The sequence below is a fragment of the Stegastes partitus genome, unplaced genomic scaffold (assembly GCF_000690725.1).
Source record: "Stegastes partitus isolate 25-593 unplaced genomic scaffold, Stegastes_partitus-1.0.2 Scaffold1013, whole genome shotgun sequence".
NCBI lineage: Eukaryota > Metazoa > Chordata > Actinopteri > Pomacentridae > Stegastes > Stegastes partitus.
In genome coordinates this window covers 36,921-50,432 of record NW_007578744.1, presented here as the reverse complement: position 1 = coordinate 50,432, position 13,512 = coordinate 36,921, and the positions used below count along the sequence as shown (strand labels likewise).

General features: G+C 40.7%; 1 protein-coding gene across 1 annotated transcript in view; it reads left to right on the top strand.

The window, feature by feature from the left end:
* LOC103367075 (multiple epidermal growth factor-like domains protein 9) overlaps window positions 1-11,920 on the top strand; it is a 42,797-nt gene extending 30,877 nt beyond the window's left edge. The window contains exons 5-6 of the mRNA XM_008294990.1: window positions 8,478-8,747; window positions 9,850-11,920. Of these exons, the coding sequence (XP_008293212.1) occupies window positions 8,478-8,747; window positions 9,850-10,343 (764 nt within the window). The 3' untranslated portion in view covers window positions 10,344-11,920. The remainder of the gene's footprint in view (window positions 1-8,477; window positions 8,748-9,849) is intronic.
* The last annotated feature ends 1,592 nt before the right edge of the window (window positions 11,921-13,512 follow it).

Genomic DNA, 13,512 nt, shown 5'->3' with positions numbered 1-13,512 from the left:
AAATATTTTGTTAGCAATTGTATAAAATCTAGGAAAGCACCATTTGAGAAACTGCAACTTGTATTGTTAGTAATTAGTAAATTAGTAATTAATTTTTAAAAGAAATTTCACAAGTTAACTCTGTGTCAGTATACTGTGTAATTAATTAAGTGACATTGAAACATCTGATTGGAGCACATTGGATTTCAATTGAAACGCTGGCTATAAGCTTAAAATTCTGACAGAAAAACAGAAAAAACATGCTGCTGTCACAACACTAAACAGACTGCATTTAACAAACAATCAGGAAGTCGTTGACAGTTATGTCAAAGAAGATACTGTAACTTGTGACTGAAAAGGGCTGAAAACGACGAAAATTCACGACGCAGTAATTTCTAAGGGTACATGGATATATAAACTGACATTATCTGATTTGGTATGCGCTAAATCAGCTGTAAGTGTGCTGAGTGACAAGTTGTATCAAGTGATTTGGGGGAGACATTTTCTACATTTAGCACCAACATTGGTCCAAAAACATTACATAGAGCAGAAGTCAAACTTTGCTGCCAAAATTACAATCCCAAAACTACAATGTTATATATCCAATGTTTGAGAAGTGCTAACAAGCAACAGTTCAATGGTTGAAATGGATAGCAAAAAACAATACATTATTGGCTGGTATAGCAATGGCTCAAGTCAATAAGTAAAAGTAAAATATGCAATTTTAAAATAGTTAATACTAGATTAAAGTAATAAGTAAATGGTTGAAGTAGCTATCTACTGTATCAGATAAATTGTGTTGATAGCTCAATAAATTGTAATGCAAAAAGTAATGAATACATTGTTGTGATAGCTCGACGTAATGGATTAAAATGTTGAAATAGTAATAATAGCTGGTAGACAGAACTCCATAGGTAGAAGGAAGTATTATGTCACCTGGTTCATTTGTGGTAACAGTTAATGAGATTAGCCTTATCTCCAAGACCATAATTACAGTGTGGCCAGCAGCAGTGTTACGTATACTATGCCTGTCATCATCCTGTTGTGGTTTGAGTTCATCGGGCTCAAGCACCACACCATGACACAGTGGCTTAGATCACAGCTTATCCATGTCAAACTGCCCTTGAACCTTTTTTTGCAAACTGCCTGTTGAAGTTTTCATTCACCAGTGCGTCACTGTGTTCAGTCTTCTCTGCTATTCATGTTCTCTCATCTGGCCCTTCCTCCTTCTGGACCAATCCTAGACAGCTTTTCCACATCCTGATGATCTCCCCCCATTAGCAGGGGCATGCATGGCAACAGCCACATATACATGCACTTAGGCTGTCAGGTTACATTTCCCCCTGCCAGGGGCTGCAGCGGAGGTTGCTCAACAGGGGGAAGGGACATGTACCAGGACCAGGCTGTGCTGAGCTGGGACAGCAAGAGCACAGCTGGGCCATTTCAGCGCCAGTCAGGCAGCAATAGACTGGGGGGGAGGGGATGGGCCGCATCACATTCTCAGTTTAGACAGCATTAGTACAGGAAGAGGAGTACAGAAGCTGTGAAAGAAGGGAAGACATCAGAAATATACTGAGTACTGTGATCAGGAGGAGTGAACTTAACAACGTGCATGGCTATGAAGGATGTTTTACACTAAACACCTTAACTGGAAAAAGGAGCAGTCTCCAGGTAGAGGTTTCCCGGCAACGGTGACAAATGAGAAGACGCCACAGTGCAGTGTCATGGCTTCACACTGGGGGGTAATGCTTCCTAAATGTGCTGATGAGGCCTTTTGCAATAAATTTATATCCCTCCATACTGACACACACAGAGGTGAAATGGAGCATTGCACAAGTTTAGAATGTGGGTCACACATATGACATCATCCATGTGTGATTGTATCTTTGCTCAGTGGTCTAGGATGGTCGGCCTCTTTCAGCTCATCATGAGGTTCATCAAATATTTTCATTCATTCCATTTCATTTCACTTTCATTTTTATAGCTTTCTTTTCCTTCTACGTGTGCATATCAGACAGTGTGCCTGTCCACCAGGTACCATGTGTTTCATAGCAAAGTGGAGGACAATGGGTAAGCAAGCAGGTCAGGTCCTCTTGCCCCTGCAGTGCAGTGTGGAGCAGCTCATATTTCCTTCTAGTTATATAACCCAGTAGGCTGACTGCCTTTCAACCCCCAGCAGAGGTTAAATCGTACTTATCAGGAGCAGCCTGCTCAGTGCTGGAATACAACACAGTCACATGACCACACTAGATGGAGACCTACATCTAGGCCATTGGAAGGCAGTTATCTGTGTCTAAATCATTCAACACCAACAGCTCTGCTGTGCTGAGGACGGGAGCCTGAATGCAGGCCATCCATTGGTCCATTGAGCTGCAGAGTGTTAACACTCATTATTTAGAAGAAAACAGTTTAGCTCAAAATTGTGCATACCCATACCAAATTTGATTTATATATATATAAATGTATATATGTGTGTGTGTGTGTGTGTGTGTGTGTGTGTGTGTGTCTTAAAAGTTCATTTATTTATTTATATATATATATATAGCATGCCATTTAGGAAATTATATATAATGAAATTCTGAATATATGGAATGAAACTCTTGTGAATATATATAACGAATCTCTATGGGTTAGATGAGATGGCAGTGCACATAAACACAGTGGCCCCTTCAGGAGACAGCGGGAGTGAATGTTTTGAGTTTCTTGCCTACTTTCAGCCGAGAAACTTTGCTGAACATCAGGACAATGAACGTTTTTAAAATTGCGGCGCTCGGTTGTGATTTGGACGTACTACATCAACACGTCCAGTCCAATTGCCGACTACGCCGGCAGTTACCCGAGAGAGAAGGAAGCACAAACGGTGCAAACGTAAATAAAACAGGTTCAAACACTTCATGGAGAAGGGTTAGTCCCTGACAATGTTCAGTGTCCTGCTCCTGCCAACGCTCTGGAAAAAGTGAGAGCTAGCTATCTGTCTGTCTGTCCGCCCGCATGGATCCCGGCTCTCTTCCTCCTCCTTTGTTTATGTTCGTAACGCTTGCGCTTCCTTCACTCTCGGCTGGAAATTACATAAACAAGAGACATAAACAGTCAAACAGTTGTTATAATTTCTAACAGTCTTTCTGCATGCCTCCTGGGATTTTGTTCTACACCTCTTTTTGACAAGCTCCATGTCTTTGAGGTTGTAGTCTTTATTGCAGTCACTNATATGGAATGATACTCTCGTGAATATATATAACAAATCTCTATGGGTTAGATGAGATGGCAGCGCACATAAACACAGTGGCCCCTTCAGGAGACAGCGGGAGTGAACGTTTTGAGTGTCTTGCCTACCCCAGACGTTCATTCCGCAAAACTTTCAGCCGAGAAACTTTGCTGAACATCGGGACAATGAACGTTTTTAAAATTGCGGTGCTTGGTTTTGATTTGGACGTACTACATCAACACGTCCAGTCCAATCGCCGACTACGCCGTCAGTTACCCGAGAGAGAAGGAAGCCCAAACGGTGCAAACGTAAACAAAACAGATTCAAACACTTCATGGAAAAGGGTTAGTCCCTGACAGTGTCAGTGTCCTGCTCCTGCCAACGCTCTGGAAAAGTTGAGAGCTAGCTGTCTGTCTGTCTGCCCGCATGGATCCCGGCTCTCTTCCCCCTCCTTTGTTTACGTTCGTAACGCTTGCGCTTCCTTCACTCTCAGCTGGAAATTACATAAACAAGAGACATAAACAGTCAAACAGTTGTTATAATTTCTAACAGTCTTTCTGCATGCCTCCTGGGATTTTGTTCTACACCTCTTTTTGACGAGCTCCATGTCTTTGAGGTTGTAGTCTTTATTGCAGTCACTCTGGTCTTCAGTTCTCTCCACAGATTCTTAGTAGGATTCAGGTCTCAACTGGGCCCCTCCAGTTTGTTGATATTGTTATCTGTTAAACATTCTTCGACCTCTTTGACTAAATGTTTCAGATCAGATGTTTTGTTGGAAGGTCTGATGCTGCCCAAGGCCCAATGTTTCTGCAGACTACATGATGTTTTCCTGCAGTCTCAATGCAGTCCTCTTTTCTCATGATGCCTTTTACGTTAACAAGGTTACTTGTGCTATATGCCTGAAAAGCAACCTATAGTCAAGCATTCCCACCACCATGCTCAACCATGGGGATAGTGTTTTGGGGGTTGAAAACACTGTAACGCTATTGGGGGTTCATTCTTTCATCCTTGTGTCCAAGCAACTGTAATTTCATTTAATTTGACTGAAGAACGGATGACCAAAAGCTTTCTTGTTTGTCAGTTGAGCTTTTTACAGGGCTATGTGAGCTTTTGTGTGCCTGTCTTGGAGAAATAAGTCTTTCTTGGTCTGTGTTTATAGACACCAGCCTTGTTCAGTGCCTGATTGAGATGTTGCCACCAGAAGTGCTCCGATTTATCAAGATGGTCTCTATGATCTTCGATTCTTCTTGGCTTCTACCATTCTTTACAGCACAGGGGTCACTTTTGGCCTCCCACCATGTCCTTTGAGATTTTTCAGTTGGAAAGTCCTTGTACTTTTGATGATGCTTTGCACTGTGGCCACTGGAACTTGAAAACACTTTGACTTGCTTTTATATAGCCTTTTCCCAACTTGTGAGCAACCACAATGTTCAGCTCTCTCTCAGTGATGGACTCTAATCTCTTGATTTTAGCCATGACTTGCAGTCCACTAGTAGATGACTAAAGAACTATGCATCTGCTGTTCTCAGTTGACTGTGTTAGAATGATCTAAAACATGGGAGAGATCCAAGACCATTTGGAATGGTACAGAAGCTGCATTTTCTTTCCAAGGGTACATTTTGAACATGGTATTTTTGTTAAAATCTATTTTCAAAAAACTTAGAAATAGTTCAAATATATGATTAACATCTCAAACACAGTGTCTTACTGTCTTTTGTGGTCCAATTACAAATTTATGATCAAACCAAAAATTGGCAAAACTTTTCCTTAGGTAATTGCTTTAATTTCTCATAGCCAGAGTTCAGTCCACTACTGTATGAGCCTCCGTCCAATGCCCCCGGTAGTCCTACTCTAGATATTTTGAGGACCTTATCAAAAGGTCCTCAAAAATCTGGTTGATGATTAGAAAACTATCTTCTATCAGGGACTCTACCAGAGGTTGTTTCCATCAGGTCCACACACATCATAGAATGTGCCTTCACTGTCATGAGCACACAAGTCTCACAATAAGGGTGAAGGGCTCCGGTATCAGTGTTATTTACACCAATAAAATACATCATTACTAACTTTAAAAGCATTCTGAGCATTTCAACCAAAAGTAAACTAAAAAGTTGGTTCTTACTGGGAACCACAAAATATAATAAGTAAGAAGTGCAGTGTCATCAGTATTAAAAAGGAAAACAATGGAACCATTCATCTTGCACTGACTTGCTGTCCACGTTTGTACAATATCCATAAATTGCTTAATATAACTCTTTGGATTGTGGTAAATATTTGAAGTAAGATACGGAAAGCTTTCAGGTAAACAACAGGATCCACCATCGTTTTACCCGGACCTGCAGTTGTTATTCATGGCTGGTTCTTTAGGTGGTAAGCTGGTTCCACTGTTCAAAACTGTATGAGTTCAGGAGCCAGAGGTTTTCTGGTGGAAAAACAGTAGGTTAGAGGTAGAACCACTGTTGCTTTTGCTTTAGAAAGAAGCTAGCTGAAATGCTTTGTTAATCCTAAATGCCACCCTGTGGAGTTATTTAGATACACCCCACTGGGAAAAGACCACAGGACAAACATGCTGGGGGGAATATAAATCCCATCTGGCCAGGGGACACCTTGAAATCCCTCAGAAGGAGCTGTAGGAGACACCTGCCTACTCTGGATGCCTGCCTTTATTTTAACACAGTACTTTAACTTATAACCTTATCCTTTGTAGGTTTATAATTTTGCTTCAGGTGTACAATCTTTAAAAGTCTAAATAAAAGAAAGATGCTACTTATCCAACCAGCTCTTGCTTTTCGAGTTAAATAACAATCAGATTTTGCATTGAAATTTAAAATGTGCAATTTACCTGTTTAGTAAAAATGCTCTTACCTTCAGACAGGTTTAAATGTGAAACATCTGCCTCAGGTCTGCAGTGAGCCCATGCTTGTTGTATAGATCTTGTGTAGAGCTTAAATGCATACACACAAATAACAAAGCATGATGATTAGAAACCCTCTTAAGTCACTTTTTTTTTTCCCTTTTTCACCCAGTTATTTAAAGATGGCATAGACTTTAAGGAACTGAACTAAAGTAGCAACACACTCAGTTCTACTTCTGAATGATCCAACTGATCACTAAAATATGATCCTTGTCTTTATTTACTTTAGACACAGCTTCATTTTCAGAGTTTCTTTCATCAGACCCATCCAGTATCAAAAAAACATCAGATCTGTAGCTGAAATAGGATAGTTTTAATTGTTAAGTTCAGCTAGTTTTTTTGATCACTTAATTGTTTGGTTATTTAGAAAAAAAGAAAAAAACAAGAAAAATCACATTCATAATTTTGGCCAAAGTGATGTCCTAAAATGTACTGACCGACCTTTTAAGCAAGCATCAAAAACCCAGATGTATTCAATTTAGTTTGTTTGTTTGTTTGTTTTAAAGTTTTGCACCTTGAATGTTACTTTTGCTTAAATATGACTTTAATGATGAATCAGCTATCAAAATAGTTGCTCAATAATTTCAACGTGTCAGTCAAAACAGCCTATTGTAAAGTCAGTGCACAAAATGAAGCCAATGAAGCATAAATACCTGCCGTTACCTGCTAAACACTGTTCGCAGTAAGATCTAAAGACTAAAACTTTATAGCGAAAAGCATTTATTTTAAAAATAGCAAATCTTAATAATTCTGACACCAGGTAACTGTTTAAAAACAAGTAAAAGTACAAGTGAGTAAAAGGGAGTTCAAAATTTTGAATTGAAAAGGGGGGCCTCGAAAGACCCAAGCAAAGTGTTCAAGTCGAATGAACAGAATACACTCATAAGTAGCTATAACATAACCAGGACAGTCAAGGATTTAATGGAAATATCCTTTGTAAGTAAGTTCTTGTTCAGTGAGAAGTTTTCCCTTGAGGACACGGCACTGTTTAGGGTAGCATATAGTGATACCGCTGTTCCTGTTTGACATGCCAGAAGGTGTTGTGGTGTCATATTACCAGGCTGCAGGTTGCAGGAGAAAGCTGACACTTAGAGACGATATACACTTGTTGCTAATGAACAATGATGTGCTGTTGGGCTCAATTCAGGATGAAATCAAACCCTAGTTGATCTTTAAAGCTCCACTCTATTTATAGATCTTATTAATTTGTGATGTTCAGAGGTGCTCATGGGACCTCTCTGAACCATGAGTTAGAGACGTAGCAGTAGATATTTGTAGTATGCTATATATACACACTGTAAAGATTGATGACAAATGAATAACAATGATAAGGTCATAGTACGGTGTTGTTCCACTAAAGGCCTTCAGAGCAGCTTCAGTGCTGCTCATTGTAGATTCTGTCACCTGCTAAAACATTTCCCCTTATCTGGTATTTTGAGGATGTTGATGAGCTGAGTGTCCTATCTGCCACTTCTATTAATTTTTTTGGGATCTGGTGATCATAAAGACTGAACCTTTTTATTTATTTTATGTCAATTCTTTCCAGACCATTCAGCGAGTCCTCATGAGATGCAGATGCGGGGGAGCCTGGTCCTTACCATTATGCAAGCATCTGCGTCTTTGCTCTGTTTTTCATCACCAATCCACCACATTTCAAATACCTACCATGTTTAGCATTTGTGATAAACCCATCCCCTGCCAGTCTGAATGCCATGCACAGATATTTTGTAAAGGGCCAGGGTGTGACATGGCCTGCTGAGATAAAACAGCAGTCTCTGTGTTTCCACTGATTTCCACAGGACAGACAAAAACAGTCTGGAGACTGTATAGAACATGGCTCTCTGCGATTTCCATATATTGTCATCTTGAGCCACCTAGTGGCACAACATGAACTTTTTCATTTGAAATTGTGTATTTAAACAGAGGAGTTTATGTTTGACTGATTCTCCTAAAAATACACAAACTGAATGCTTTAAGTGAGCAAACAAATTAATTATTTAACCTACTGCATTTATGATGTACTGATTCAGGTTGACGGTGTATCTTAGCATTTTGTACAAAGTGTGTATACATGCATTTTGATGAATAATCTTCAACAGACCAGAAATATCAGTCGGGAATCTGCACAAACTTGTTCCTTCACTGGAACATAGCAGGATGAACTTTTGAGAACGTTCTTTATGTCTTTGCATTTGCAACACAACTCTGTCAGAAATTTAGCTGTTCATGTTTAACACTAATACTCTGGGAACAAATTAAAGTTTCAGGTCATTGATGCATCCAAGAAAAGTTGTTTCTGATTAAGATATACCTAATCTTGTGATTCCACCATTGGCACCAATCAGCTGCTGACGTGCACTGTTGTCTTTCCCTGTGCAGATTCCAGTGGCTCCCCAGTGTGTGACCAGTGCCTTCCCCGGTATAGCGGCCCACACTGTGATGAGTGCAGCTCCGGCTTCTACAGAGCAAAAGGGGCTTGTGTGCCGTGCAACTGCAGTGGGAATGCAGACCCTCAGGGCCCCGCCCAGCTCTGTCACCCTGACACCGGCCACTGCCTCCGCTGCATCAACAACACAATCGGACCCCAGTGCCAGCTCTGTGCTCCTGGCTTCATAGGGGACGCTCAAGCACATAACTGCACCCGTCCAAGTAAGGCCATTAATAGATATATATATTCACATTTTCTGTTTATTGTTTAAATAGCTTGTTCAGACAATGCCAGTTTGCAGACGATAATCCATTGATTATTGAGTGACGTGCTGTCAAAGTTATTCAACTGCTGAAGTAACTGTAGTGTGCAAGTTTGGCAACAGCTCAGAAAACAAATGAACTAATCAACCAAGGTTTACTGAGGGTGCGTGGGGCATTTTAAGAATATTGATTTGAGTTACAGTTACTATCTGTAGCTGTAGAATTGACTAGCTGTAAGTTTACAAAAATGGATCAAAAAGATGATTATTCTTTGTTATTAGTTATTTAAAAATAATAGAAATTTGAATACAAATTCTGAGATAATTAAAGATTTTTGAACAGGCTGTTGCTCTTTCCGCAGTTTGCCTAAGAATTAAGCTTGTGTATGTCCAAGTTCTGTCACAAGTACTGTGATAAGTTAGCTTGATGTTCCTGTGCTGTAAGCCTTACAGACATTTTGTCTTGTCATAGCAGGGAAAGCACAGCGGAAACCAGCAAACACTCTATTTTGTTGAATTGCCACTGTGTGTCCCAAACTACTATTTCTACTACTTCTATTTACAATATACTGCACTGTATTTGCTTTTTGTCATTTGAGTACATGAGCTCTTTAAAAATTAACATCATGTCAACAACAAAAAAACATTATCCATGTAGTTATTTCTACAGCAGTCCTAAAATGTTTTATAATAATTTAATTTTATTGACATGGAAATTGCTGTTTTAAACATTACACATAAACATTTAGCCATTAAACAAACCACCACCACAAAGCAGAAGTCTGACTTTGGGAGTAGCCCCTGACTGCAGTACGCAGATTGACTTTGGAGGCTCAGTTTGAAGGAGATGGGCATTATGTCACATGTTTCTTTGCACAACTGATTTTATGCCACAAGGTGTCGCTAGTTACTTTAGTTATACATTAACCTACAGTCACTGTCTCAATTATTCAGTAACTGCAGGCCTACATTGCTTTGACCTATCAGAATTGTGAATTTTACAAAGTTAAGAACTAAAATCTTTACTTACTCATGAATGTTTTTATGTTTTCTCTCCTCAGCACCCCGACTCATTCCCACACCAGCAAATACAAACACAACCGAGGCCCTCACATCTAGCACATCCTCTCCAGCACGAGGCCTCCCAGCCTCCACATCCAGCAGCAGCAACACTAGCACCGCACTGAGCACAGCCGCCACCACCACCCAGGCTCTGCTGACCAGCCTGAGCAGCCCCACCGACAACACCACAGCAGCCCTGACTGAAGTCTCCTGGACGCAGTTCAACATCATCATCCTGGCTGTCATCATCCTGGTGGTGCTGCTGCTGCTGGGCTTCGTGGGAGGCGTGTACACCTACCGGGAGTATCAGAACCGCAAGCTCAATGCCCCCTTCTGGACCATCGAACTAAAAGAGGACAACATCAGCTTCAGCAGCTACCACGACAGCATTCCCAACGCTGACGTGTCGGGCCTGCTGGAGGACGAGGCCAACGAGGTGGCACCCAATGGCCAGCTGGCACTCACCACGCAGGGAAACTGCTACAAGGCTTAGCACTCCATCCATCCCCCCCAAACCAGACACCTAGATTTACAGATGACACAAAGCTGCTGGAAAGTACCAAATCCAAAGCTCCTATATGTATGACTGCTTGTTGTCACCCTGCTTATCTACAGCATTCACAACACTTGGCAAACTGACAGAGAGATCAAAAATTTGGAAAAGAGAGTTTCCGTTTGAGGCGATTTCCCTTTTTGATATGATTTTGTGTGGAATGGGCGATTAGGGAAAAGGGGTCCAAAGAAGTTTTGTTTGAGTTGTGCCTGTAGAGGGCACAGATTCGTTAGGTAATTGGCATTAGACAGGGGCAAAGCATACACCTGTTTGCTGAAACAATGATCCTGACACTGGTTAGAGAACCTACAGGAGCCTAGCATTTCAGATATTTTTAAAATGGACTTTTGACTGTTTAAGTTATAACTGGATCACTTGTACAGTGATCGTAAACTGAGACAATGATTGTTATTTAATGAATTTTTATTCTGTTCTTATTTATTGGTTGACGTTTCATCCTTGGGAGAAATGCTGCACATGTATGATGTGTTTATTCATGGTGTTTTATCTTATGTGCTGTCAAATGGTAATTTAAATTGGCCAATATGTTTTCATGTATAGTTTGTGTGTTCTGGAGAGAGTCGTAGGGGAAGACAAAGGCTGCTGGCACCAGCATTTTAATGACCTCATTTTTTTGTTTATAGCTTCCTGTTTTTTGTTCAAACGTGCCAGCTTACCTGGAGTATCTAAGAGGAGGGTTTCTTTTAAGAAACTTCAACTGTAGTTTCCCAACTATCCCCATTTGGTTCTTCTACAAGGCAGTGACGCATACTCGGCTTGCATAAAATGCCATAATCTTGTAATCTAATCTGCTCTTTGCTGCCTACCTCAGCAAAATTTGAACAAACAGTTTCAAACGTGCTTCACACTCATGGAGAGGGTTGGTTCTATGACTCATACAATAAGATCCTCTAAATGTGTAAAACATAGAAAGTGTTCCACTGTGGATACTGTTATGGATTGAAACCAGTCTGCAGATGGTAAAAACTAAAAATTCTTTAGCCTACTGGTCCCTGTTATCACTTACAATCAAGTTGCGTCAGTTGGAGCGGTGAGTTGCTGCAAAGTGGATGCACTTCACACCTGATCCTGGACATGGATCCCATGTTTTCTGTGTTATTTAGGCTACCATTGGTTGGGTGTGCTTCTTTTTACCACGGTGAATGAGTAAAGCTAATTATGGAACTAACTCCTCAGGTACTGGCTCTTTCCCTAATGTGATCACTGTAAATATTAATATTGTACAGATCAATGTGAATAGTAGCACTATTATTGTACAGGTAGAATACTGTGTGTACACTGTCACTCAACAAGCTCCTAACCTTTCACTCTCCAGGGTGTGATGTTGCAGTCAGCCCACAGCGTTTTGTATTTTTATTTCTTATTCTCAGTGGACTTTGCCATATCCACATCTGCAGGACTAAGATGCACCCAGAACTAATAACAAAAAATAATTATGTAAATATTACCCCCAAAAGTCAGAGCTCAACTTTCAAATAAAAATGGGTTTAACTGTTGTCTTTGTGTTTCTCACACATTTCTAGCTTAAATCACTGCCACATTTCAAAGATTCCCTCCAGAGAGATGTGACGACATGTAAAGATATTCTGCTTGAAATGACAAATGGTTCAAAGTTCTTCAAAGGTTATTCTCTCCTCCTCTCCCATGAAAAAATATGCACTCTAAATATGCAAATAGTGTTTATTTAAAAGTTTAAGCACAGTGAACAGGAGATTTCAGGATAGAATAGAATTGAATTGAATTAATGGAGTTTTATTGCCATACATGACAGTACAGGCACATTGGAATTATTGTGCATATGCATGAGTCAGCTTCATATACAGGAAAAAATCTAAAAAAAAACAAAATAAAGAAAGGTAAGAGCAGCAGCAACAAAAAGAAAGATACAAATATATATTATAAAAAATAAAGTAGGTGCACAGAATAAAGCAAGTACACAAAAATAAAATAAGTGCACATTATTAAAAAGCACTAAGTATAAAAAAAGTGTTAAAAGTGAATACCCTAAAAGATAATCGCACATATTTTTGTGATATGGGAATTATATTGCACTTCCTGGCTTGTCATATTGCACATGTTGGTTTGAAACAGATGTGAGATGGCCATGGTAATATTGCACATGAATGGACTGCACTTATATAGCGCTTTTCTACCTTTGCGGAACTCAAAGCGCTTTACAATGTGTTTCTCATTCACCCATTCACACACCAATGGTGACAGAGCTGACATGCAAGGCGCTAGCCTGCCATTGGGAGCAACTTCAGGTTCAGTGTCTTGCCCAAGGACACTTCGACTGTGGAGGGGGTGGAGATCGAACCGCCAACCTTACGATCAGAGGACAACTCTACCACCTGAGCCACAGCCGCCCACACGAACAGGGACATTATGTGCGGGGAGATGAGGGGAGGGGTGGTCAGTGAGGGGGTTAGTTGTTAATTGTCCAGAGTGTCTATGGGTTGTGGAATGAGCTACTTCTTCCCCTCCTTAATGTCCTGAGCCACGAGCCTGACAGTGGCTGGAAAAAAGCTGTTGTTTGAGAGGGCCCGTGCTGATGCTTTCACACTTGCAGTGTCTCAGGTTGTAGCCTGAGTCCACCCACCTGAACAGAGGATGAGCTGGATGGTGTTTGTCCCCGAGGATGCTCTGTGTTCTCCTCCTGCAGCCCTGGGTATATATTGTGTCCATGGAGGTCAGAGCCGATGACCCTCTCTGCAGTTTTGATGACTCGCTGCAGCGATTTCCTCTCAGCGAGGGTGGTGTTGCAATCACACATCGCACTCATTCACACTCACCACTGTTTATGAGGAAGTCCGAGATCCAGTTACAGGTGGGTGTTGATACTCCCATGTCTGCCAGCTTAGCAGTCAACTTAGCTTAGCTGTGGACCATGATGGGTTTCCATACCATTGTAGCTGAGATATCACAGAACCCTGCTTGTACACACAAATTCCATACAATTCAGTTTTATCTATGTAGCACCAATTCAACCACCAAACATATGTCATTTCAGTGCACTTCACATAGTAGGACGAAGACCTTACAATATACTATACAGACAAACCCAGCAAATTGAATTATCCTTGGTAAC